This window comes from Copadichromis virginalis, unplaced genomic scaffold (assembly GCF_057382275.1).
Source record: "Copadichromis virginalis isolate Kocher_CV1m ecotype Utaka unplaced genomic scaffold, C_Virginalis_male_GT1.1 unmapped_scaffold_1, whole genome shotgun sequence".
Classification (NCBI taxonomy): Eukaryota; Metazoa; Chordata; class Actinopteri; order Cichliformes; family Cichlidae; genus Copadichromis; species Copadichromis virginalis.
This window is the reverse complement of record NW_028188589.1, coordinates 1781386-1809261: the sequence shown is the minus strand read 5'-3', so window position 1 is coordinate 1809261 and position 27876 is coordinate 1781386. Positions and strand designations below refer to the sequence as shown.

General features: G+C 44.0%; 1 protein-coding gene across 2 annotated transcripts; it reads left to right on the top strand.

The window, feature by feature from the left end:
- Window positions 1-27564, top strand: LOC146679501 (uncharacterized). 2 transcript variants are annotated; one of them, XM_085450442.1, is made up of 3 exons: window positions 1-325; window positions 26893-27078; window positions 27213-27564. In XM_085450442.1, the coding sequence occupies exons 1-3, from the start codon at window positions 239-241 to the stop codon at window positions 27240-27242; spliced, it is 303 nt and encodes a 100-aa protein (XP_085306568.1). In that variant the 5' UTR covers window positions 1-238; the 3' UTR covers window positions 27243-27564. The 2 variants fall into 2 exon arrangements, with proteins under 2 accessions (XP_085306568.1, XP_085306569.1); XM_085450443.1 differs by lacking the exon at window positions 1-325 and adding an exon at window positions 21877-22484.
- The last annotated feature ends 312 nt before the right edge of the window (window positions 27565-27876 follow it).

The following is a 27876-nucleotide window of genomic DNA, read 5'->3' as shown; positions in this document are numbered from 1 at the left end:
CGAGAGCGAGTGAGACCCGGGACAACGTCATCCGCCTCGCCTGGACTAGTCCGCCGGCCGGAGGAGGGACAGTGGCTGCACTGTGCAGCCGAAGACTCACTTTGATCGCGCAGGAAACGAGCGACGCAACCGGTCCACCGTCCGTGCAAACTGCGCCAGGCAGCGTATTGCACGCTGGAGGACACCGAGGAAAGTCACAGTAGGAGCGGTGCTTAGTGAGAGGTGATGTCGGGGGGACATGGCTTCTTCTCCGGTCACCCCAGCATCGCTTGAAGGAGAAACACCTTCACCCACCGGGAACGAGGAGCCCGCGACCACCCGACAGGTACGACACGCCTCCGAGACCCTCTGCGCGCCCGGTAACGTTTTACCGAAGTTCATTCGCAAACACACCAGTTTAAGATGGACCCGAGAATCAGCACACGGGAGCACTGGTGTCTGACTCAGCAGAAACGGCACGACGTGCGTGTAATGCTTCGTATTTGATAACGATGGAATAATTCTTTAAAATAAGCACACAGATAAACACTGGTGGGTGGAAAAGCTCGTGTTTTGCTGAAATGAGTCCCGCCTAGTCCGGTCTACACCTCATTCAGCAAACATCTGAGTCACCCTGAGACGCCAGTGCGCGTCCTTGTGATGCAAAAAGCCGTAAGTGACACGCTGTTTACACGCAGGAGCAGTTTAACACATGCAGGTTGTGCCAGTAGGCGTTTCCTTCAATGTGACACCAAACGTGTAAATCAGTGCTGGGAGCGGATGTTGGACCTGATCAGTCTTAATCTGACAAACTGTAGTTCCTGCTCTGTTTCTAATTCAGCCCCATGACAGACAACCAGCATGTTCTCCTGTCACGTGTTATTGACACGCACATCTTTAGTCCGTGTGTGGGATGTTAAAGGTGAGTTTGTTCAGGGCACGATCAGACTGAGGCCATTTCAACAGGTGCAAGGAAGTGTTAGTGTGGTTACTACGGCAGCACTGATGCCCTGATGAGTGCACATGGCTGGAATGAAAAGTCAATGCTATGTATAGCATGAACTACTTGTTGTCTAAGGCGGTGCAGAGAGTGAGCAGGAAATATCTGAGGTTGGATATTTCAGTACATACAGAGCTGTGCAGAGACATTAGGATCTTAAACTATTGTCTGTATCTGGCAAAGTGAGAATCTGAGCCTTGTGTACAAACTGTCTGGTGTTTGTTCTGGCAGGAATATGAAACTACTGTGCACAGCATGCTTATTAAGATGGCCCAGGACCAGGTCATCTTGCAGGATGGTAGTGTTACATCGAGAAGGTTCCTCTTTAATTGTTGGATTTCTGTGTGAGTTTTCTCCCTGTGCCTCTGTGGCCTCTCCCCACAGTATCCGTGTTTGTGTTTAAAGTGTTTAAAGTACAGCACTAGATGATCGTATGGGTGAATGTGACTTGTTGTAAAGCACTTTGAGTTGTTGTCTATATAAAGTCTAAATGGAAATCCACTTATGTGCAGAGGACCAGAAGATCCAGCGCATCGAAATAAAAAGTTCTTTGCTTAAACAATGAATTGTGCGATAAAATATTAATTTACAAATTCATTTTTAAGTTATTTTATTTATTCAATACAAAAGTAATTTATTATCTAGTAATTTAATTGAAAATAAAAAAAAAAATTTATAAATCAGTATTTGAAAATAAATAATTATTCCATTAATAAATACTTCAAATCAGAAAAAAAAGAAATAAAATCTCAATAAAAACCTCACATCAAAAATCCTTTTCCTGTGTCGTCTCATGTCCAACATCTGTGTAGGCAGAGTGTAAACACAGAGGCTGAATGGCCTTTGGTATCGGTGCAAAGCTAAGACTGTCTAACCAATGACAGAGCTCCTTACCTCGCACCGGCTAATTTGCATTGCTCCGGGATTTTGGAAATTTATCCATTTATTCATTATGATGTGGTTCAGCATCATAATGCTGAACCACAGAAACACACACACACACACACACATATATATATATATATATATATATATATATATATATATATATATATATATATATATATATATATATATATATATATATATATATATATATATATATATATATATATATATATATATATATATATATATATATATATATATATATATATATATATATATATATATATATATAGCAGCTGGATAGCGTAGTGGTTAGACTACACGCCTTTGGAGCAGAAGGTCGCAAGTTCGATTCCTGCCTGGGGCGTCTGTATCCAGTAAGGGTCCTAAGGCTAGACCCCCTATGCTAAGCAAGCCTACCGCAGACATGAGCGAGACAGATAAATATGAAGGCATGCCGGCTCGGACGTCGCCCGGATCAACAAGGTCCGCGTCAGGTGTTGAGGAACCAGGGCACCCTGACGAAAAGTGGGCTACTGGAACAAGAAGGCATCGGTGGGCAAGGGACGAAAACAGGGCGTTGTTGGAATGCTACTACGCAAGTAACCCCGGCGGAAGGGGCTACATGAATAGGATGAGGGACCTATGGATTCTTCGATACCCAACATCCACAATGACGGCGAAACAACTAGTAGCTCAGTGTTCCAACATTCGAAAGAAGGGACTGCTCTCACAGCTAGAGATTGACGAGGTACAACACAAATGCTACGGCAAGGAGGAGTCAGGACGCCAGGTCAGGGGGGAGATATCATCACCCCCACCCGAGATTGGGTACATAGCCCCAAGTGTGATAGGAGAAGGATCGTTGAGTGCGAGAGGAACTGACCTGAAAAATAGGATCATGGCCAAGCTTGAAACCTGGATCCCCCGTAGCCGGTTACCAAGATTACGTGAAGTACCCTCAGAAGGTCTGCTAGATGATGTTAATGCAGCACTACGGGCAATACCTACAACCACGATTACCGACACTAACAAGCTGATCTACAATACGGCAGCAGTGATCAGTGAGATGCTTGGCTACAAGTTGAACAGCCACAAGGGGCAGTACCCTCCATGGAGAAGGAGGCTAGAGGGCAAGATCAAAGTAGCACGGAGAGAGGTTAGCCAACTAACGGAGTTGCAGAAAGGTGCGACGAATAAGGTGCCTAAGAAATACAGCAAGCTGTCCATACCTGAGGCCTTGGAAACTGCCAAGCAAAGACTCACAGCCTTGGCCAGCCGCTTGAGGAGGTACACCAGAGAGATAGAAGGCAGGAGAATAAACCAGCTGTTCTCCACAGAACCAGCAAAGGTGTACTCTCAGTGGCAAGGGAACAATAAGAGAACAGCACCACCAAGGCTGGAGACGGAGCAATACTGGAAGAGCATATGGGAGAAGGATGCAACCCATAACGGCAATGCTCAGTGGCTAGAGGATCTGAGGGCAGACCACAGCGACCTCCCTGAACAGGGTCCAGTAACCGTCACAGTGGCAGATATCCAAGAAAGGGTCTCCAGTATGAAGAGTTGGACAGCACCAGGGCCCGACATGGTTCACGCCTACTGGCTGAAGAAGCTAACTGCACTCCACGAGCGTCTGGCAGCACAAATGAACCAGCTGCTAGTTAACGAGAGACACCCGGAATGGCTAACTGAAGGCCGGACGGTCCTGATCCCCAAGGACCCCAAGAAGGGACCGGTCCCCTCCAACTACCGACCAATAACCTGCCTCAGTACTACATGGAAGCTCCTGTCAGGCATCATATCGGCTAAGATGAACAGGCACATGGGTCAATACATGAGCGGGACACAGAAAGGAATTGGCAAGAATACCAGAGGCGCAAAACACCAGCTACTGGTAGACAGAACAATCAGCCGAGACTGCAAGACCAGACTGACCAACCTGTGCACTGCCTGGATTGATTACAAGAAGGCCTATGACTCAATGCCCCACAGCTGGATACTGGAATGCCTAGAATTGTACAAGATCAATGGGACCCTAAGAGCCTTCATCAGGAACTCAATGGGGATGTGGCGTACAACACTAGAGGCCAACTCCAAGCCCATAGCACAAGTCACCATCAAGTGCGGGATCTACCAAGGAGATGCTCTGTCCCCACTGCTGTTCTGCATAGGCCTGAACCCCCTCAGTGAGATCATTAACAAGACTGGCTACGGATACCGACTACGGAACGGAGCAGTTGTCAGCCACCTCCTGTACATGGATGACATCAAGCTGTATGCCAAGAGTGAACGAGACATCGATTCACTGATCCACACTACCAGGCTATACAGCAATGACATTGGAATGTCGTTCGGACTGGAGAAGTGTAGTCGGATGGTAACAAAGAGAGGGAAGGTAGTCAGAACTGAGGGGATTGAACTACCAGAAGGCAACATTGCAGACATAGAGGACAGTTACAAGTACCTGGGGATCCCGCAGGCAAATGGGAACCATGAAGAGGCCGCTAGAAAGGCTGCAACCACCAAGTACCTGCAGAGGGTCAGGCAAGTCCTGAGGAGTCAGCTGAATGGTAAGAACAAGATCCGGGCCATCAACACGTACGCCCTGCCCGTGATCAGGTACCCTGCTGGGGTAATAGGCTGGCCAAAGGAGGAGATAGAAGCCACTGACATAAAGACAAGAAAGCTCCTTACCATGCATGGAGGGTTTCACCCCAAGTCCAGCACCCTGAGGCTGTACGCTAAGCGGAAGGAAGGGGGCCGGGGACTGGTGAGTGTCAGCACCACAGTCCAGGATGAGACAAGGAACATCCAAGAATACATTGGGAAGATGGCCCCAACTGACCGAGTGCTCAGTGAATACCTCAGGCAGCAGAAACCCAAGAAAGAGGAGGGAGACGAGGAACCATCATGGAAGGACAGGCCCCTGCACGGTATGTACCACCGGCAGATAGAGGAGGTGGCTGATATCCAGAAATCCTACCAGTGGCTGGACAAAGCTGGACTGAAAGACAGCACAGAGGCACTAATCATGGCAGCACAAGAACAAGCTCTGAGTACAAGATCCATAGAGGCTGGGGTCTATCACACCAGGCAAGACCCCAGGTGCAGGCTGTGTAAAGATGCCCCAGAGACAATCCAGCACATAACAGCAGGGTGCAAGATGCTAGCAGGCAAGGCATACATGGAACGCCATAACCAAGTGGCCGGCATAGTGTACAGGAACATCTGTGCCGAGTATAACCTAGAAGTCCCGAGGTCAAAATGGGAGATGCCCCCAAGGGTGGTGGAGAATGACCGAGCTAAGATCCTGTGGGACTTCCAGATACAGACGGACAAAATGGTGGTGGCTAACCAACCGGACATAGTGGTGGTAGACAAACAGAAGAAGACGGCCGTAGTGATCGATGTAGCGGTTCCGAATGACAGCAATATCAGGAAGAAGGAACACGAGAAGCTGGAGAAATACCAAGGGCTCAGAGAAGAGCTCGAGAGGATGTGGAGGGTGAAGGTAACGGTGGTCCCCGTGGTAATCGGAGCACTAGGTGCGGTGACTCCCAAGCTAGGCGAGTGGCTCCAGCAGATCCCGGGAATAACATCGGAGATCTCTGTCCAGAAGAGCGCAGTCCTGGGAACAGCTAAGATACTGCGCAGGACCCTCAAGCTCCCAGGCCTCTGGTAGAGGACCCGAGCTTGAAGGATAAACCGCCCGCAGGGGCGCGCTGGGTGTTTTATATATATATATATATATATATATATATATATATATGTATATATATATATATATATATATATATATATATATATATATTAGGGGTGCAATGATACTCGTATCGATATTGAACCGTTCGATACAGTGCTTTCGGTTCGGTACGCATATGTATCGAACAATACAACATTTTTAATTTATTTTATCAACTTTCCTTCTGACGATGCTGTCTGTGTTGAGCGCTCAGTGGATCTGTGTTCGACTACTCCGCCTAGGCTGCACTGTCGAGCACAGATCCACTGAGCGCAGCGCAAGCTAGCAGACAGAAGCTAAGCTCGTTGCAACATGGCAAACTGAACCTCCCCCACTAGTGATGGCCAAATGAAGCTTTCCGAAGCACTGAAGCTTGTATTGAAAAACGGTTCATTACTCGAAGCTTTTCAACACAGTCCTCTCCGGTGACATCTGGTGGTGAAAACTTTGAAGAGCAGCTTGAATCTGCAAAATAAAACGGACTGCTCAATCATCGCTGCTCACTCAAGAGTGGAGTTCTCTCTGATATTGGGCCACCGTTCCGTTGCTTTGAACATGTAATTGATTTTGTTTTCTCGATTGGGGGGCTGAAAAAAATGTAATGCGTATCTGCGTAATACATTTTGATCAATAAACTTTCCCTATTTAAACATGCACTATGGTGTGGCCTTTCTTTGCTCATAACTCCTTGATGTTGGTAAATACAATAAGTGAGCAATATATATAATATACATATGAGAATGCACAGCACATTATGGAGTATGCCCCTGCTGTGAAGTCCTGCCTCCATCTACTTGTCATTTAATCACTGGACAGCTGGACAGGTTCATACAAAATATTAGATTAGGCCAATTGTCCTATACATATTTTTGACCTAGGGGTGGGATTGATTGTGAACTGGAAAGGGAAAATGCTTAGGAAGCTGAGTACGGCTGCATCGTCACTGATTTGTAGAATCATTTTTGATTCGATACAGGATCCGATTTGATTGGAATCTGGAAAGTTTTGCCTCAGTCAGAAATATTACAATTCTGATCATTTAACAGTATATATCCATAATTTCGTATCTATTAAAAGAAAGCTGACACACGTGAGACTTAATTAGAGATGTAAACAGAGAGTTATGAAACCTGCAGCTGCAGAAGCCAGCGAAAAAAAAAGAGGCAAACACAGCGCGGACCCGACGACACACCAAAATCTGACTCTGATGCGTCTGTGTTCACGTTTGTATGCAGAATCCGTAAACCTGCTCCCAGTTACTGTTTTACTGTATGGTGTTTGACGACATGTTGTGAGGTTTAACCTGAGATGCTGGCGTTTCAGGCATAATAACGTTAATTTACAAATCGACACGGGATTTTAATGAATCAATATCACTTTATTCAATTTAGCATGGATTGTAATCAGAAAGGCGATAATCAAAACCCACCCCTAATCAAGAACTTGCAAAGTAAAAACATGATCTATGTAAGGTAGCCCTTTTGTTATTTACATTTAAAAAGAGGATTAGTGTTACTGTGCGCTGGCTGAGTCTGTTTCTTTTCTTAGAAATAGTTTCTCCTGCCCTGGAGAAAATCCACTTGCATGGAACAGAAGAGGCTGTGGAGCGCAGGAACTACACTGCAAGCTGGTAGATATGCAGGTATTCCTGGGTCCTGCAGACTATCACCTAACAACAATAAACAAAATGATTTTCTAAACTGTAGCAATGTAATGTACGTATAGTGTCAAATACATTTTTGTAGTCTTCATTAGCTTTAATTCACATGGAAGTGTTCCTGAAGTCATATGCTGTAATGATATTTACATTATGAAAACATGATTTTGGACATTTCAGGTTTTTCACTTCGGCAGATAAAATAAATTGAGCAAAATCAACTCAAAATATTTCCACACGCCAGAACGTCCTCTCTTCCTCGCTGGCTCCATATCTGTCAGTGGAATGATCACCTCTTCGCTCTCTGTCACCATCAACACACTCCACGAATCCCGTGGATGATTCACTTCCTTATATCCGTTTGAATCAGGTACCAAAGCAGTTACGTGCGTAATGAAGCTTCGGACGTCACTGGTCACGTGACTTTTGCCAAACGAAGCAAGCCTCGACACAGTGCTTCTGAACCAGTGTGTTGTTTTTTTCGACACATGCTCCGGAGCATCAGCTTCAAGCGGGCCATCACTATCCCCCACCCTCATTCAGATCTGGCCTTTGGAATTATTTTGGTCTTCATGTGACGTATGACCCTGAAGGTAAGCGCGTCATGGACTAAAGTAAAACAGTATGTTGGATGTGCCACGCAATGCTCAATTACATGGGTGGGAACTAGTGTGTTAGCACAGTTAGCTCGTTAACGTGTTGGCCGTCTAGCCCCACGCACGGGGCGATCCGCGGTCGCTCGTTAACGGAGATTTGCCGTGTTGTGGCGTTAACGTCATTTCAGATTAACGCTGACAGCACTAGTGGGAACACAACGAATATGACTGCACATTTACTCCGACATCATCCTGGTGCAAAGACAAGTGGAAGCAGACAAAACAACAAGCACCATGCTACAAACTTTACTCGAGTCATTTAGACAGCCGTTAGCACAGGATTCTCCTTATGGGGACCTGATATGTTTAATATGCTGCTGAGAATATAGCCCAGAAGAAGCGTATAGTAGAGCTTTTATTTTGAAAGAGCCATTTCTCTGTAATAAACTCTCTTTTCCAAAGATGGGCGATTCCTCCATCAGATAGATTTATTTATTATTATTTTGTTGTTTCAGCAACATTAAATTTAAAAACTATACGTTTGAGTTAAAATATATATTTATAATTTTAATAAATGACAAATTAAAAAGGCATGAACATTTTTTTTGTATCGAAAAAATATCGAACCGTGACACCAAAGTATCGAACTGAACCGAACCGAACCGTGAATTTTGTTTGTCGTTGCACCCCTAATATATATGTGTGTGTGTATTTATACATCAATCCATTTTCTTGCTTATGGAGTTCAGGGCCTGGGACCTACTCCATGTCAGCTTTCAGTGTTTATGAACATGAACATTATGAACTCATGACTCCCTTGGGAAGCCTATGGTTTTTCATAGGCAGGGGATATTTGTTTTATCACAGTTCATTACCAAACAGAGCAGGGTTCTAATTGATTTGTGGCTTTTAGGATATTATGTATAGGTGTGTAAAAGTGGAGTGAATATAATTACAAACAGCAATGCTAGTGGAGTGATGACAGACAGGGCGGTTGGGGGGTGGTGAACAGTTTGCCAACAGTTCTGCCCCTGTAGAGAAGGACATCTGCCATTTCTTTTTCCTTTTAGTCAAACAATTCAGGTAGTGATGAAAGAAAATCAGACTGTGGCAGTGCTTGCAGCAGGTAACGGAGTGATAATGCAGAGTTTTTACTAGAGATGGACCGATCCGATATTACGTATCGGTATCGGTCCGATACTGACCTAAATTACTGGATCGGATATCGGAGAAAAATAAAAAATGTAATCCGATCCATTAAATATCACGAAAGCACCTCGCAAAAGTTGCAACACGCCGTAACTCACCTCAGAACGTTAGCACGTCGGAGCAGTATGCATCACGTGATAGAGCAGCTGTGGCATGCGGGACCTGTCGGTGGTCTGGATAGCATTTGGAGCTTCGCTAGCAACCCGGCATTTCATCTCCGACAAAGTTATCCTGAGAGAAGTAAAGCAAGTGTGTAAGTCCATCTCTGAATGTTTGTAAAGCATTCCTGCGTTAAGCTTAACAAACGACTGCCTCTTCTTGCTGCTACTTCAATCGTGAAACTGCTTAACGATCAGCTGATCGGCTTTTCTGTCGCGAGTCCGTCTCTCTTCTTTGTTTTTGGCCCACTTTGCACCAGAAAGAGGAAACCAGCGGCTGAACAACAGCAGCACGTTTAAGCTTGATAAGCTGTTGTTAGAATGTATTTAATATTACTTTCTACTCGAGGATCTTTTTCTACAGCTGACGGCTGGTAACTGTGCAGGGGCGGATCTAGCAAAGTTTAACCAGGGGGGCCGATAGGGCATTAACAGGGAAAAGGGGGCACAAAGACAGACTTTTCTTTCTTATTCTCATTTAAAATGTCTAGCTTTTAATAAATAATTATCTGACACCCAAAGTTTTAATTTGATGTAAAATGAATAGAAGTCAATTACTGTATATAGTGACTATTAAGTCTAATATATATACCCTAGTAAGCTATAGTACTTTTTCCTTTGGGAAGGTACCATCTGTGCAGTCTGCAATTTTGTTGAAGAAAGATGTTGAATCTATTTAATATTTCTTGAAAAATAATTGATTTCTGTGCATTTTTTTTCACACTGCATCAAATTAAGGTTGATTACGTCGATTAAGCATCATGAGGTGGAGCGTGAGGGGTGGTTCCCTATATTTTATTTATTTATTTTTGTTGTTGCTGGGAGTTGGAACCCTATTAGTTAGGTTGCTTAATATTTACGCTAAGTACTCTTTAAAATACCAGAATAGGGAGGATGGTGTAGGTCTAAGTTTATTAGATTGATCAGTATTGCTGAACTATGAAATATTTTTTTTGTATACAGGTATAACAGAATAGCTTTAGTGTTGTTGTTGTTTTAAACTTGAGTATGAACTTATACAAAATGCAGCAAGATATTTAAAAAACAGTTTTGTTGATTAAAAAACACTATATCGGATTCATATCGGTATCGGCAGATATCCAAATTTATGATATCGGTATCGGACATAAAAAAGTGGTATCGTGCCATCTCTAGTTTTTACTGCAGTGGACAGTCCCTAGTGTGACCATCGCTGGAACCAACCAGCTGATTTACACCATGGCAGCAGTCATCAGTGAAGTTCTTGGCTGCAACATGAACAATCTCAAGTAGCAATGCTACTAAACTTGCTGGAGAACTTTTAGTTCAGGCCACTTGATGAGTTTCACACAGTACTGCATATTATTTTATTAGGTTGGCACAAATGTAGGATTGTGTTTGTGATATCACGATGTATCTGTTTCCTTTTCATATTACACTAAAGAGATCATCGCCTACAAGCCTCCGTAAACGAACAGCATGTCTATAAAAGCCCATTCATCATCCGGCCCTCCTGCTCAAACACAACCATGTAGCGCTCATCCCTCCACCCGTCTCATTCAGCATCCACACACATGTTGCAGGGAACGGGAAATAGAGTAGAGCAGCAAAGCTTGATTTTCTTTAGGATTGGTTAAACTAAAAGACGTTGACAAGGAATTTTAAGGGTTTTAGGAAGCATAAAACCGAAATCAGTTGTATTGGATACGAGTATAAATGAGTGCTTAGGCTCATGCAAGAAAAAACATCTTAGACAGGATATGACAAAACGTACTGTGATACAATTCTTCATTACTACAGCTCATTGAGTGCTTTTGTAAAAAGTCAAATCTGTGTGCTCCATTAAACCCTGTAGAAGTTGTTTCGAATGCTGACAGTGGACAAACAAAGTTGTCATTTAGCTTAAACATTAACAGTAGAAAAGGCCCGATAGGAATCTAACATCCTTGGAATCAAGCTGTGGGAGTGAGTTTTGAAACCTTTCTGTAGGACTGCTTTAAACTTGCCTTCTTGGTGATGTGTGTCTGATGTCTTGTTTGACTTGAGCAGATTCTTTACGTGCTTTAAGTTTCTAACACATTTGCTTTAACCAGTAATTGAAACTGCTGAGGAGGAAGTACTAAAGTGGGTGTTGAGCATGTTGGGTGTTGAGCATGTTGGGTGTGTCCTTATTACCTGTTTCGATGTTTTCTTTTAATTGAAAGCGTTTCATGACATCAGATGTCTCTACGTCTCTGGAACCCCTGTTTGACTGTCTAAATGAGGTCCAAACGTGGTCACGTCTCTCACACTGAAAGACAAAAGTTTTAGTTTTTGATAGTCACATCCCGCTGGAACAACTTACTGATGCCTTAGGGCCCCTTGGTAGCCATCTCTCACTCACTGTTAGAAACCTTGGTGTTTTCCTGGACAGCTCAAGAAATCGACCTCCTCTGTGGTAAAAAACAGTTTCTACCAGCTGCGTCAGATATCTAAAGCAAAGCCATACCTCCCTTTGAAGGACCTTAAAAAACTCATTCATGGTCTTATCACTTCCAGATTAGACTACTGTAATTCTCTCTACTCGGGCCTCCCACCTTCCTCTATTCACCGGCTCCAGTTAGTTTGAAATGCAGCTGTGCGTCTCTTAACTGGAACTAGAAATTATGCCCACATCACACCAGTTTTAGCCAACCTACGTTGGCTCCCTGTTGATTATCGTACCAATATTCAAAATTCTTTTGCTTACCTTTAAAACTTTAAACAATTTAGCTCCCAGCTATCTACGCGAGCGCCTCCATTTGTGCATCCCTAATAAGGCACTTAGATCTTCCAATCAAATGCTCCTGACGCAGCCGAGGTCTCGTCTGAAGTCCAGAGGGGATCGGGCCTTTGCTGTCGTACCTCCCAGACTCTGGAGTAACCTCCCTCTTTATATTCGTCTCTCCGAGTCCATGCAGTCTTTTAAAATGCGTCTTAAAACTTATTATTTTAGTCTGGCTTTTGATCCAAACTACTATGTTATTTCTATTTTATTTATTTATTTATTTTGATAACACTTCTGAAGCGTCAGAGCTGTCCTTGCCTGTGATAGAGCTGACCTGCCATAGGACACTGGGAAGAGTGTAAATCCAGGCTGAATTCCTTGTGTTGGACAGTATTTGTGTGCAGCAGCAGCAGAGCGCACAAATCAAACTGTATGTTTTGGTAAGCCTGGCCTTCTTGTACTGGATGTCAGTGAGCCAATAGCTGGTGAGTTTATCACATTAACATTTTTACTAGCAATTTCACTAGCTGGGACCACATCCTCAGTTACGATGAACGATGATGGATGAGGGAGCGTGTACTGGTGCTGCAATGTGGGGAAGGCCTCAAAGAGGACCGGCAGCGGCTCCTGGGCTCCAGGTGGGCATGAAAATGAGAACAGAGGGTATTGGTGAAGGGGGCATATATAAACTGAGGCGGCGAGAATGAGGTGTGGTCCCACTCCTGAAATTCAGATAATATCTCCACTTAGAATAAACTGGGTCAAAGAAAAAGTGCCTCTGATTGGGCTGCTTTCTACAGTTGGCTGTGAGTCCATTGCAGGGCATCAAACATGGATAAGGGGTTGTTTCAACAGTAATTCTATGATGGAAAATTAACGAGGTATTTATCAGGATCTATATTTAATTTAATATCTATTTAACATATTTAATCAATATAAAGCTCAGTGTCTATTTCTTAGCTTGTAAAGTTGTGAAATTCATGGCAGATTCACTTCTTGGCTGTTTTGCGTTTTATTAGATAGTTGATAATAAAGAGTGTCTTTGCCTGTGGCTTTGTTAAGACTGCAGGTTTTTGTCCGCCTGACCTTTGGTGACCTTGGCGAGCTCAGGATGAACAGGCTGTCTGCTCTGTTTGGGTGTGATGCTGCCTGCAGAGACAGTCTACTCTCATGCAGACACAACATCTTTACTGATATAACGTGGTCATGGACTCTTCTCTGTTCTTCCTTATTAAATAATAGTAAAATGACTCTGCAGTTTTGATTCAAAATGCACCAGGTCTGCTCAGTCTGAATCACACCGTTAGAGCCAGACCAAATGATTGGAGCACCAATGTTAGCACTCAAAGAGTCTAAGCAGTACCACTACCAGCTTTGGCCAGTGCAGGAGTGAACATGTAGATCCATGTTCTACTGAGCAGACACTGAGCAGAGGCAACATGCAGCAAATGAATTAGTGGTCTCCACATGTTTGCACCCAAGGTTTCCCTGCTTTTGTGAGCTGAGCTGTTTTAATATTTTCCATGTATTAGATGATACTGTCCAATGCTTCCAGGGCTGTGAAGATGGAAAAAATGATGTTGCAGTCGTTGCTGAAGTGTTGGTACCATTTGAAGGAAGTCATTAAAGCGCCAGAGCGAGCAGACAAGGCAAGCACTCAAAGAATGTGGAAGGCAGTCGGGGAAAGTTGCCATGGACGGACTTGATTCCTCCCAGCCCCAAACAGCTTTTATACTGTGGACAAAAATACATGAAAGTGTGTGTGTGTACCTGTTTAGATGTCTCTGTGGGGACCAAGAATTGGAATGTTACTATACTTGTGGGGACCAACAGTCATTTATGAGGACAAAAGTGCCTCACGAGTTTGAGACTCACAATGTGGTTCTAGTGTCAGGGTTACAGTTAGGTTATGGTTAGGTTTAGGTTGAGCGTTAACCATCCATTATTGATGGTTACGGTGAGCGGCTAGGATGTGTCCTCACTAAGATATCAAAACTAGAATGTGTGTGTGTGTGTGTGTGTGTGTGTGTGTGTGTGTGTGTGTGTTAGTGAAAGGAGCTGTAACTGGTCCCAGTAGCAGCAGGATACAAACGCCATAATGACACAGCTGCCTCTCGTCTGCCTTCCTCCCCTGAGTGAAATAAGATATTTGGGACCTTTGAATAGTTTTTTGAAAATATTTTTTTGTTTAAAGAAAGGAAAGAGAAGTTTAATCCTTTAACTATTTAACTGTTAGGTGTCAATCCCTGGGAGGGTTTCCCCCTTTTATTTGGTGTGGAGTCAGAATTATGGCTTCTCCACACTGTGGAAGTAGCTCTTTGACACAGTCGAGCAGTCATTGGTCATAACAGGATCATTTAAGACTCGATGATGAATAAGACTGTTGAAGTGCATGAGAAGGATCTCATATAAAACAGTCTGTGTCTGCTCCTCAATTCAATTTAATTCAGAAGACCCCTATGAGTGCAAGATCAAGGAAACAGTTCACCCTGCCTGGGATAGGGTTACCAGGGCCCTGCCCTGGAGCCAGGCCCGGGGAGGGTGCCAGAAGCTGTACATCTGGTGGCCGGGCACTGGTCCATGGGGCCTGGCTGGGCACAACCCGAAAAAGGGACATGGGCCCATTCTTATGCAGGCCCACCACCTGCAGTAGGCGCCATAGGGGTCGCATGCAATGTGTGCCACGTGGCAGCCAGGATCAGAGGCCATGGTGGACGGATCCCCGGCTACCAAGACCAAGACTAGACTTAGTGTCTCATAGTCATTGAAGAACTCTGACTTGCTTCCTGTTCTAGTTGTTCTCTGGAAAAAAATCTGCAGGTCAAACAGGTGCACATACAAAGAGCACATTATTGATTAAAGCCTGGAAAACAACTGAGGCATTTGTCAGAACGGCACGCTTGAAATGTCCAAGTGTTGAAAACAGTTTTCCATTCGTCACCTCCCCAATGTCCACCAGATGGAACGTGTTTCTAAGATCAAGCTTAGTGAAGATTATTGCTCTATGTAGTGGCTAAAAGCTCCAGCTGAAGCTGTTCTACAGTGGCTGGATGCAAAGCCCATTCACCATATAGCAGAACGCCTCGCAGATTCATTCCCCATTCTGACTCTGGGATGTGTTGCACTCAGAGAGAGGAAATGTTTGCTGCTGTTAGCATGAATGCATCCCTCCCCGATGGCTAATATAAGCCCCCATGGTGGTATTGTCAATCCTCACAAGAACAGTAGGAAGCGCCTGAAGAAACCACCCAGCGCTGAAACCCTCTTAAACAGCCAAGCCAGACCACCAGGATGGCTGAGCCATCATACCCAGTAGCCGAAGGTATAATCTAAAGGGGACTGTTTTGTGCAGGCGAAAAAGAGTCAGGAATGCTGTGAGCAGGGCTGTGGAAGCTCTGCCATAGCCACCACCAAACAACTGAGTTATTTTTACACATCGGCTAGCATCTGGCCAATCCACCACCTTTCATTGCTCATGCCGTTACAAAACAAACAAACAAAACAAAACCCATCAACCCATAAATACGAAGAATCACTGTCAGCCCACCAGGCAAATGCCCAGTATGCCCGATTGAAGGCACTCACAGCTATGGCCTCTGACAGAGTGATGTAAAAGAGATGGAGTCCAGAGATAAACCCAGAATTGTTATATGTTGTACTAGAGACAACACACTCGTTTTGCAGGATCCACCTGTGTTATCGCACAGGGAGAATTGATGTGGCCATTCTTCAGTCCTTCTCTATCACTCCTCCTGAGTAAGTCTGCTCAGCTGCACTGACTTCTCACGATGTTCTTGATGAGGAAGCTGATCGTGACTTGTAGTTTCTTTCAGTATTCAGTTATGGCAGTGGTGTCCAAACCCAGGCCATGAGTGTCCTGCAGGTGTTAGACGTGTCCAGCTGATTTAAATGGCTCAACATGCCTTGAAGTTCTCCAGACACCTGGTAATCAACTAATCATTTGATTCAGGTGTGTAGACCCAGGGTGAGATCTAAAACCTGCAGGACACCGGCCCTCGAGGCCTGGAGCTGGCCAAGTTATGAAGCTAACTATTCTCAAAGCTAATGTAACAAGTTCTTCAAATGATTTCGTTTGCAGTACGTATTTTTCAGACCATAAGCTGCAGGGGATTATAAGGCACATTAAGCGAAACAAAGCAGTCAGATAAATCAAACTTTATTAAACTCATTCTTCTTGCTTCCTCCACTTCTGGACCATTGATTCATTAATGTTGAATTCTCTGGCAGCGGCTCTATTCCCATGTTGTTGCAGTATATTAATGACTAACCTTGTATTGTGGATGGATTATCTCAGTTGTTCTCCTGACTGAAGTTTGGTCCGTTTACAGCAGGGGTGTCAAACTCAAATACACAGTGGGCCAAAATTCAAAACTGGAACAAAGTCGCGGGCTAACGTTAATATTTATTGAAATATATTTATTCCTCCAGATATAAGAATGAATCTTTTCTTATGGACTCAAACACGTTTTGCTGAAAAACTGAATATGGAACAAGCAAAGCTTAATACTAAACAATATATATATTAGCTGTATAATACCAGTAGGCCAGCTCTGATAGTAATTTGGTATGGCTTCGCGGGCCAAATGTAATTAGGTTGCGGGCCAAATTTGGCCCGCGGGCCAGAGTTTGACACCTATGGTTTACAGCAGGGGTGTCAAACTCCAGGCCTCGAGGGCCGGTGTCCTGCAGGTTTTAGAGCTCACACTGGGTCAACACACCTGAATCAAATGATCAGTTGATTACCAGGCCTCTGGAGAACTTCAAGAGATGTTGAGGAGGTCATTTAGCCATTTGAATCAGCTGTGTTGGATCAAGGACACATTTAAAACCTGCAGGACACCGGCCCTCGAGGTCTGGAGTTCGACACCTGTGGTTTACAGCATCCTGCCATGCGATTGCATTTGTCTCTAACCATCAGGAACCCTCACGTTAACTTTTATCGAGTGGAAAAGTGTTAGTGTTCGTCCTCCAGCTTCACTGTGTTTATGCTAACATAGCTGTGTCGCTAGCGATCACGTAGCACATCATTATATAGCAGCTAGCCCAACTTCAGTAACCCTACAAACGTCACTGCTGTTTAGTTTTCTGTCTTCATTTATGTTGGAAGTGACAGCAGAGCTGTACGTTTTAATTTTTTCAGAAATCTCTCAGTCAGAACATGCTATATCATGCTTAGGCACTAGCAAAACCAGTGAGCTACCTTCCGCTAACTTCCTGTTAACTTCTAAGTCCGTTAAATATAATAAATTCTGTTTTCATGGATGCCTGGATGTTAAACTCAATTGTTACACCTGGTAAAGCAGCAACACTGATCGTTTTATTAAAGATGAAAGAATTTAGACAGTTTTTAACTCTCAGTGATGTCGCAGTGTTCGTTTGACTTTGGGTCCTGAAGGACGGAGTTTAGGACCCAGATTACTCCCAGATTTAAGAGCACCTTAGTCCAAAAAATATGGCAATAACGACGGCCGCTTGCATGTTCTACAAAAAAATGGTGCTTTGTTGTGTATCTGACGGACAAACACCAAACCAGTTCCACATCACTGAAGCTGCACCATTTTTACAAACCAGTTCTGGTTCATGTGTTTCACTCAACGATCCGCTTTCGCCCTTCTCATTCTCTGTCGCTGCCATGTGGGTATGAAAACAAAGGCACTGCGCATGCGCACTTTACCCATATTGTATCGCGATATTTTATTTTTTTATCGTTGCCCAACATTATACTGGTATTACCATGAACAGTATAATGTGGCACAGCCATAGGTGGGCTGGTAGGAATGCTGCGGAGGGAGGAGAGAATGGGTTAGCCAGAGTCTAGAGTGAGATTTACACTTACAGAGAGAGTCGAAACCATCCTACCGGGCGATGTGGTGACAAGAAGCAGGTAGTAAGTGACGTAACAGGCGTGTCTTTTCCTCTGTAGAGCTAACACTCCTGCTGTTTTACTTCTGTACTCCTGTGCATACGTCAAGGATGTCACAATCACATTTTACAGCATCCATGTTATATGTGAGATACTTTAGTCCCATCAAAGTAGTGTACTGTTGTTGTTTGCTCCATTGCAACAAAACATGCAATGATATTATACTGAATTGCACCAGTTTTTAGGACGTCTATCTTTTACTTTCTGTGGGTTTTTCACTGCTTCTCTGCGATCAGATGAATTGTGCACACTATTTGCTCTTCCACAGCTTTATTTTTTAGTCTTTGAATGTTCCCATCACTTCTGTGATGACAAAAGTCATGATTATGCCATAGTCAGTCTATTTATATAGACCAAAGGCTCATCAGCAGATCCAAACCGACAGAAAGAAACAGGAAAGTACCGCAGTGTAATCCATTTATTTCAACAAAGTAACTGTATTCTAAATACCACCTGTTTAAACGGTAACTGTAACAGAATACAGTTACTCGTACATGTATTCTGTTACTCCCCAACACTGGATATTTGTCATATAATTGAAATATCATTAAAATCACTACTCGTACTCATAAATATGGTCCGTGCACAAAGCAGCGTCGTCTCTTTCTAACCATCCCTGCTCCAACAAACACGAGGTTGTTTCCATCGCTGCTGCTGTTCCATGTTGTTCAGCTCTTATTGTTACTGTAAGTCTCGTAGTTCTTATTTGTGTGAGGCTTTGCTCCTGCCCGTCACTCTGCTGCTGTTACATGTTGTACAGCTCTTATTGTTACTGTAAGTCTCGTAGTTCTTATTTGTGTGAGGCTTTGCTCCTGCCCGTCACTCTGCTGCCGTTACATGTTGTACAGCTCTTATTGTTACTGTAAGTCTCGTGTTTCTTATTTGTGTGAGGCTTTGCTCCTGCCCGTCACTCTGCTGCTGTTCCATGTTGTTCAGCTCTTATTGTTACTGTAAGTCTCGTAGTTCTTATTTGTGTGAGGCTTTGCTCCTGCCCGTCACTCTGCTGCTGTTACATGTTGTACAGCTCTTATTGTTACTGTAAGTCTCGTGGTTCTTATTTGTGTGAGACTTTGCTCCTGCCCGTCACTCTGCTGCTGTTCCATGTTGTTCAGCTCTTATTGTTACTGTAAGTCTCGTAGTTCTTATTTGTGTGAGGCTTTGCTCCTGCCCGTCACTCTGCTGCTGTTCCATGTTGTTCAGCTCTTATTGTTACTGTAAGTCTCGTGTTTCTTATTTGTGTGAGGCTTTGCTCCTGCCCGTCACTCTGCTGCTGTTACATGTTGTTCAGCTCTTATTGTTACTGTAAGTCTCGTGTTTCTTATTTGTGTGAGGCTTTGCTCCTGCCCGTCACTCTGCTGCTGTTACATGTTGTACAGCTCTTATTGTTACTGTAAGTCTCGTGTTTCTTATTTGTGTGAGGCTTTGCTCCTGCCCGTCACTCTGCTGCTGTTACATGTTGTTCAGCTCTTATTGTTACTGTAAGTCTCGTAGTTCTTATTTGTGTGAGGCTTTGCTCCTGCCCGTCACTCTGCTGCTGTTCCATGTTGTACAGCTCTTATTGTTACTGTAAGTCTCGTAGTTCTTATTTGTGTGAGGCTTTGCTCCTGCCCGTCACTCTGCTGCTGGAGCACCGGGATTTCCCCAATCAGGACAATAACGGATGTTTCTGTTCGTTTCTGGTCTATACATGTTTTATATCAGAGCATCTCCCAGAATCTGAACTGATCAAAAAGTGCCGACATGTCCGGAGGGATTTTGGCCCACTCCTCTTTACAGCTGCTTCCACAGATTTAGTAAAGGAGGCTCTGGAGGCTGGCTAGCCCACTTCTTCTTCAGCCCCTGCTTTGTTTGCACCCATCCACGGCCACCACTGTGTGTTTGACTGTGGGGATGTTGGTGTGTCACACTCAGCATTTCTCAGCCTTCAGCCAATCATCCAGACGGTCAAACCTGAGACGGGCTTGTACATGCTAAACCGCGTGGGTGCTGCAGTAGTTCAATCCTCTACCAGTGTTACCAGTATGTGGTGACTGTCATCCACCTGCCTTCTCACCATTAACCAGCTCCTCCTGTGTGAGTTTGGGCCCATCCAGCACCTTTCCTGTGATCATCCTCCGCCCATGAGGCTGACAGATCACATCATGGTCAGAACTGCTGCACCCACAGTCACCGAGCTTCATGCTGACGCCCTTTGCATCTATATGCTGAGAGTCCCACAGCCAGTCTGTGGGATCCAGGGTTGTAGAGGATCACACACTTCATTCAGGGACATGCAGATCTGTTCATAACTGATATGTTTTTTGTTCGATGTTTCTAAACTCAGGTAAAAATCAGAGACTGTTCATTTCTCTGTAAGTGAGCAAACTTATAAATTCAGCAGGGAGGATAATTGTTTCCCCATCGTAGTTCAGTGTAGCTAGTCTCTTAACCCCCAACCAACCCGCTGCACCTCCTCCCTCCCCTCCCTCTCATAAAATATTGATAGAGCCTGGCACTAGGCCAGACGCCCCCCTCCCTCTCTGCCAGGCAGGCTGACGGAGCATGTGGCTGTGGGAGGGGCACGAAGGGCGGCTCGGCTGAGGAGATATTTGCATCATATATTAGTCAAAATGCTGCAGCTCGTCTTTTAACTGGCACTCGAAAGTTTGAGCACATTTCCCCTGTTTTAGCTTCACGTCACTGGCTGCCCATTTCTTTTAGGATTCATTTTAAAATTCTTTTATTTACTTTTAAAGCTCTCCATGGCCTCGCCCCATCTCATCTCTCTGAGCTGCGACAGCCTCATACAGGCCAGCTGATCAGCTGCTCCTGCATGTACCCAGGACTGGGCGTAAACTTAGAGGAGATCCTGCTTTTGCTGTAGCAGCTGCAAACTGTGGAGCGAGCTTCCTTTGGAGATCAGACAGGCCTCTTCTTTACCTGTTTTTAAGTCTTGAAAACCCGCCTCTTTACCCTGAGCTTTGACACCACGTGAGATGTTGGTTTTTATTTCAGTTGTTTTTAGGTGATTCGATGCTGTTTTATCTTGTTTTGTTTTCATTTGATGTTTTATGTGTTTTATTTATTTATTTTGCTGTTTTCTGTTGTTCTATTGTTTTAACTTATTTTCCGTGCAGCACTTTGTTCCTGTGCTGGCTATTTTAAAGTGCTTTATAAATAAGATTGGATTGGATTGGACTGCCACCAACAGCTCTGTAACACACTGTGCACACAATGCTATCATTGTCTTTTCTTTTTAGCTGCTTTTACATTTTAGTTGCTGACTTCTGATAAACTGAATAAAACAGGAGAACACACAACCTGGAAATCTTCAACCACACACAAAATACATACGTTTCCCTGGTAAAGTACACAACCTCTGCAGTACCGCTGAGTTTTCTACAAGCGCACAAAGCTGCTACCAGCTCTGCTGCTGTGACCTGTGTTACCTGTGTTAGGCTCTTACATCCATACGATGGTTGAAGGACCGGCCGTGTCCCGTCTTCCTTCTGTGCATAATCGTGGCCCCTGCTGGAAGCTGACCCCGTTCTCCCACAGTGTTGCTGAAATGGTGAAACTGGAGCACGAATCGATCTGGGAGCTTTGATGAGAGATCAGCTGAAGTTTGACTGCAGCCTGATTCACTTTAGGACAACCAGTTTGCTTTTAATGTTTTTCTGCCTGATTCATTCTGATACACAAACACAGGCTGAACGGTGTCTGTGCTCCCACATCCTCAGTGTCTCAGCACCTCTGCATCCTTCACTCACTTCTTAGCATGCAGGACGTGTGTGTGTGTGTGTGTGTGTGTGTGTGTGTGTGTGTGTGTGTGTGTGTGTGTGTGTGTGTGTCTGTGTGGGTCTGTGTGGGTCCGTGAAATCATCCTGATTTCTTTAGCTCATGAACACAGTGTGGGGTCAGTGTTAACAACATGGTGCAGAAAGGAAACACAAGCGTGGAGTCGGTGGTGCAAACGGTCGCTCGTGCATCAATCAGCTCCAGCTGTGATGCACCTCTTTGATTAGTGGGAGCAGCAAACTCCATCCAGACAGCTTCCTTTGTTTTTTTCACTTGACTGATCGATCAGCGCACAGCTCCGTTTAGCACACACGCCATCTTTAACGACGGCGTGGAGTCTGTGCCCTGTTCCTCCCACACACGAGTGTTCGTTCATGTTCGGCCTTTGTGTCTGAGCGTTTCCTCTCGGTGTGTCTGTAACGAGGAAGCCACGGGCAGGTCGCACACAAACGTGTGGCTGCTGAGTGTGCGAGTGTGGCAACGTGTGGCAACTATTCTGGTTTGCCAGCGACGTTTCCAGATAAACACTGGTGGCAGCTGCTGCCATGGCAACACCATTGTGCTCCCTCCCTCCCTCGCTCGTCTCCCCTCCCTCTCCCCAACCACTCCTCTCTCTCATGCTCCGCCGGCTCAGAGAGCGAGCACCAGAGAGGAGAGAGGTCAGCTCGATTCAGAGGACAGAAAGAAGAAAGGAATAACCCGGAGTGGACGGGGACAGGATGAGCGAGGACAGCCACTCCCACTACAGGCTGGACCCCAGCGATCGGCTCAATGGGCTGGGACAGAGGAGGAAGAGACCCAAGAAGGTAAACGAATAGATGGAGCGCCACGTGGTGCAAAGTGTGTAAGGATGGAGCACCCCACCCTGCAAAAAGAGAAAGGAGGTGGGGTTAGGTGAGGTTTGTTTATGTGCAGACGAGCGTCCACATGATGTTAGGAGCACCGAACCATCTCTCACCCCGTCGTCTCCTGTGGAGTGTGTGGCTGCTCCCCCACAGCAGTTGTATCCTCTCTCATATCCTCCGTCTCCTGGTGTTGTGTTGCTCCACAGTGAGTCGTAGTAGGAGGCTCACATGCTGGCAGGGTGGGTCCCTGCTCGCTCTTTGTGCGCCTGTCGTTGGGGGTTTTGGTGTTTGCAGCTATCAGGAGGTTTGTGTTGTAGCCTGATGTGAGAAGTGTTGTTATTATCATCATTTTTAACATTTCTGCACCGCTACAATAAACAGACACACACCCATCAGCCTGTTTACAGATCTATACGCCCATAAAGACGTGAAACACACATTGCACAAATCTACTATAACGTGTTCATATGTGTTATAAAATAAAGAGGTAAAGTATTAGCTGTTCAGGTTGATTCATAAATATGACCTCAGCACGTGAAATCCTTCTGCTGACATCCCTAAAAGCTCGTCAGACCAACGAAGCCGTACAACACAAATAACCAGACCAAACCAGGGTTGTGCGTCTGTTGTTGAGAACATTGTCAGTAAACCACAGTGACGTCCTACAGAGGACTCGTGTTGTCATTATTTTTGTGTATGTCGTGTGAGCTGAGAGCTGTAACCAAAGGTAGTGAGCGCGTCGGCCTTTAACGTCGCGGCTGGTTGTGCGATCGCGTCGCCGCTGAACTCGTGAGAGTTTGTCTCAGGGATCTTTACATTTGAAGTCAGGTGAACATCCAGTGAACTAACAGAACATTCAGGAGCAGTTTACTCTCATGAATGTCAGACAAACTGAGGTTTGTGTGTCAGTTAGATTCTTTAAGTCATTAAAGTGTCTCTGTTAGCAAAAGCATCTGTTTCCTCCACTTCTGCAGAACTGCGTGACCTGTAGCATCATTGCAGGAAGTATCCTGTGACAATGAGTGACTGCACATCATCATTATCAACACATAAACCTGTGGTCTGGACCTGCAGTTCTTATTTTTACTGTCTGGTTTTGTGTAAAGCAGCACTTCAGTAAGCACCTGTGAAGCACACAGTCATAGTCGAGTAATGAAGCGATCCATATGTGAAACATATTCCACGTCTACAGGATAGTGGAGGTTACATGGGTCAACCTGGCAAACTGTACCAGCACATGTGATCACACTGATAGCAGAACACAGGTATGTGAGTCTCTACGACGAGGTCAGAAACCAGTAACAAATGTTTCATGTGATTCGTTTTTCTCCAGTTTGTCTGCAGTGAACCTTAAATACTCACTGAACCAGCTGTTTCCTGATGTGGTGACGTGTGTCGGTGATGAAGCCAACACTCTGTCCAGTGTTGGGCAAGTTACTTGAAAACAGTAATCAGTAACTAATTACTTCCCAAAAAAGTAATCCCGTTACTTTACTGATTACTTATTTTCAAAAGTAATTAATTACTTAGTTACTTTTTAAAAACACGATTTCCAACCTGAAGAGGTGATAAAGCGATAGATCTTTCAGCCCAATTCTACTTTTTCTGCATAATCCATCATACAAAATGTAATCAAATGGAAAAGTCTCTTTTTAAAACTTGTTTTATTAGATTTAATCTTTTAACTTTATGCATCAAGCAAACATTTAATTATCTGCAACATTCTCTGACTGGAAGAAATTAGTTTAACATTTAAACCTATTTTCTGCAGATTCCAGCACATAAAATAAAATATTTTTGTGTTTACACTCAGTCTTTCAAATAGATGCAAGTAAAACACAGCAGAAAATAAATAAAGTCAAAGACTCAGCGGTCCTGTTGCTCTATTTTCACCTGTAAAGCAGGAGTGGGGTAGGCGGAGGTTTACCCTGGTGCAGGTGTGCCGCGGTCAGTGGAAGAATCCGCGAGTTTCTCTGTGAGTTTCCCATTACGTCGTAGCTACTCGGTGCTTGTTGGAAGTTTAGGGGTTTTTTCGCTGTAAAAAGAAGTTTTCTTCCCACGCACAGCGGACACTAATGTTTTTGTCACTTTTTATGGAATCAAACTCAAAGTAAGGTCAGTACTTCCACGCTTTAAACGCTGCACGCTCATACTCTCTCTGCACTCGATATGTGATCCATTGTTGATCTGCACACAGCTGTTGTCACTAACGGCGCACTCGCTTACGTCACTGTCGTGAGACATTCTCGCAAAAAAATCACGGTTTTAGTAACGCAGTAACGCAGCGTTCCTACGGGAAAGTAACGGTAATCTAATTACTGTTTTTGCAATAGTAATCCCTTACTTTACTCGTTACTTCAAAAAAATAATGGGATTACGTGTTACTGGAGCGTTGTTCTCCTCTGTAACAAAGCAGTGATAAAGGAATAGATGCTGATTTTATTAACTTGTGTCTTTGTGCTGCTGGATTCAGTCTGAAGCAGGCAGCAGTGCTGAACCTACCAGTGTAAATGTGATGGTGGAAGCAGAGGCCAGCACTTGGCAGTGCTAAACACAATAAAAGACTCACAAGTTCCTGCTCAAAGGTCAGCTGCCTTCAGATCAATCATTAACCTGCAGCAGGTTGTGGCCTGATGTGTTTGTAAGAGTTTCACTTTCAGGAGGAGAAGATTTAAACGAGTCACACAAATGTGAACTACAAAGTCTGTGACACACAATTTATGCAAACTGCATGAAATCTGACCTGAAGAAATCCAGTCTTCTGCCTGTTGTGGTTGTGACAGCTGCTCGTAGGAGAGTTTGTTTGTAGGAGGTGGAGATGTTCTCAGATCAAGTGCGTAATCGTCTCTTTGTGTAGACGCTAAAAGCTGTGAGCCAAAACTCTCTGCTCTGAAACTCTTCACTCAGTCCTCACGCTGAGAGTTTAGAGGCTGAACTTCTTGTTCCTCCATAACACTTTTCATGAAACAGCAGAAATGAGCTTGTGTTTCTCAGCAGTGCGCACACAGAGAACCGATCCTCTCTGCTCAGTCTGAACAAATCAAAGTGAAACGTCAGTGAAAACACAACTGCTGATCAAACTGTGTCAGATTAATGCCTCAATGTTTCACTGTGAGGTTAAAAAATACATAAAAATGATTTAAAGAAGTAGGAGGCAGATTTTCACAATAAGAGCACTTTGTTTTTAATTCAGTTAATGTCAAACTGTCATCAACACCTCTGTGTTGTCTCCGTCTCTGAGCAGATTCAGGCATTACTCAAATAATAAAGGCTTTTTTTCACTATTATACTTTTCATTAGTCTCCAGGTTGATGATTATAAACAGAATTATTAAAGTTTTTATCATTTCAGGCTGAAAATCAACATGAATTTGGTTCTAATCAAAGTAGCTCCTTTAATGTGTGTCATTAAAATCCTCACACAGACTTAAAAAGGCGACATTAACATTAAAATAAATGAAAGAAGCTTCAGCTGAGAGCTTCATGCAGTCATCATCAGCAGCTCATAGCAGTCACAGCTCTTTATTACGCAGCTTTGCAGGAATTAAAGTGGCTGAAGTGTCAGAGTTTGTGTGAGAAGCTGCTTCATGGACAGCTGTACACACGTCTTTATTATTTCTTCATAAATCAAACACACAGGTTTGTCTGCAGATGATTTAAAGTGTGTCGTTGTGCAGTTAAAGCTGTTTGTGTGACGCCCTGACCTCCTGTGAATGAAACAGCCAATCAGATCCATCAGAGAGAGAGCAGGAAGTGTTGTGTGTTTGTGACAGAACAAGGAAACAGTGATGATGATGAACATACAGGTCCTCTGATGTTTCCTGTTACAGTAACGCTTGTTCATCTGTTGCTCTCCTACACTTTCCTATAAATAAAGGAGAAAAAGTGCGTTTAGTTTCATTTCCTACAGCTCAGAGTTACACTTCACATTCCTGCAGTCACATCAAAAAGCTTCACTTTGGTCCAACATCTACATGTTAACATGAAACACAGACAGACTCAGAACATCTGGAACATCTGCACTTTGACCCAAACTGTTATAGCAGGATATTTTCTGCATATTTCTTATGTTGGACCTGTTTGAACTGTAAACGACCTGTAATCATCTGTAAATGGTGTGAGACACACTGAGGCCACCTACAGGGCAGCTGGGGAACAGCAGGGATCTGAAATCATATGAGACGTTAGTGAGTGAGAAGAACAAACGGACTTAAGATGGCTCGAAGTGATCAAAGTTGATCTAAAACAGAAGATAAATCCAAAGCAGCATCAGATGAATGTTACCATTTCCAGTTACGGTGCCCTTCATCTAATATGGAAATGTGTTGTTGTTTTTTTAGCCGTGTTGTTGTTCTTCCTATTGTGTTTAGGCCAGAGATGCTCTTCAAACAGCTGACAGACATGACCACATTACAAGAACATGGTGTGAGTCCGATTTGATATTCCAGTCAACGCTGAGAGACCTTAACCAGGAAGTCAGAGGTCAGCTGATGCTGCGAGCAGGAAGTGAACCAAGGGAAAGGTCCACTCTACTCAATCTCAAAGAAAATATGCTGGTATTTGTTGATGTTGATGGTACAATAAAAATATATAATATAATAAATAATAAAATATCATGTGATGATGAGATGTGTTGTTGGTGTTTGTATTTTCTGTAAATGTCTTTTTTAATGTAAATGCTTTGTTCCAGACGGACAGGGAATCAGTTGCTGTACGATGACATCATCTTGATGTTGACGAGGAGGGCGAGAAAAACTAGTTTTGTCCTGCAGATGGCGATCTTGCACCGTGTTCAGAGAGCCGACACTTTGATGGTGCTGCTCTACTCAGCTTACTTTAGCCTGGGTTGGACTCTATATGAGCAGCTTCCACTCTGGTTTCACTCTTAAACACACTTGTTTGATTTCACTTGTAAAAGTTGAAGAATAAATATTTTATTACAAAATTATTTGTTGATGCATTTTTTTAGGGTCAAATATCTTGTTTGATTTGAGGAATGAACTGTTAGGGTGGAAAAAGTGAATCAGGTTAAAATAGTGGTGCTTTATATCAGTGAAGATGTATAATGTAATTTAAAATGTTGATGATGGGTTGTAGTGGGCTTGTACTTACAAAACTGCCTCATTTTATTGGAATGATCCACAGTTGCATCCATTCACGGATGACATCTGACATCATTTGACATCTGGTCTGAACACGTTTGTACACAAGATGCCTCAGTTCTGGATGTTCCCACAGACTCCTCTGTGCACCTAAAGAAAAGGTCAAGGGTCAGCAGCACATGTAGTTGGGACAAGTCTTCAGTCGCACAAACTACACAATCATTTTCCTCCAATGACGACTTTTCACTTGCA

Coding starts and splice junctions, on each gene's coding strand:
- LOC146679501 (XM_085450442.1), top strand. CDS start 239: ATGGCTTCTTCTCCGGTCACCCCAGCATCGCTTGAAGGAGAAACACCT. Junction 326..26,892: donor AGCCCGCGACCACCCGACAG/GTACGACACGCC, acceptor TATTGTGTTTAG/GCCAGAGATGCTCTTCAAAC. Junction 27,079..27,212: donor ATCTCAAAGAAAATATGCTG/GTATTTGTTGAT, acceptor GCTTTGTTCCAG/ACGGACAGGGAATCAGTTGC.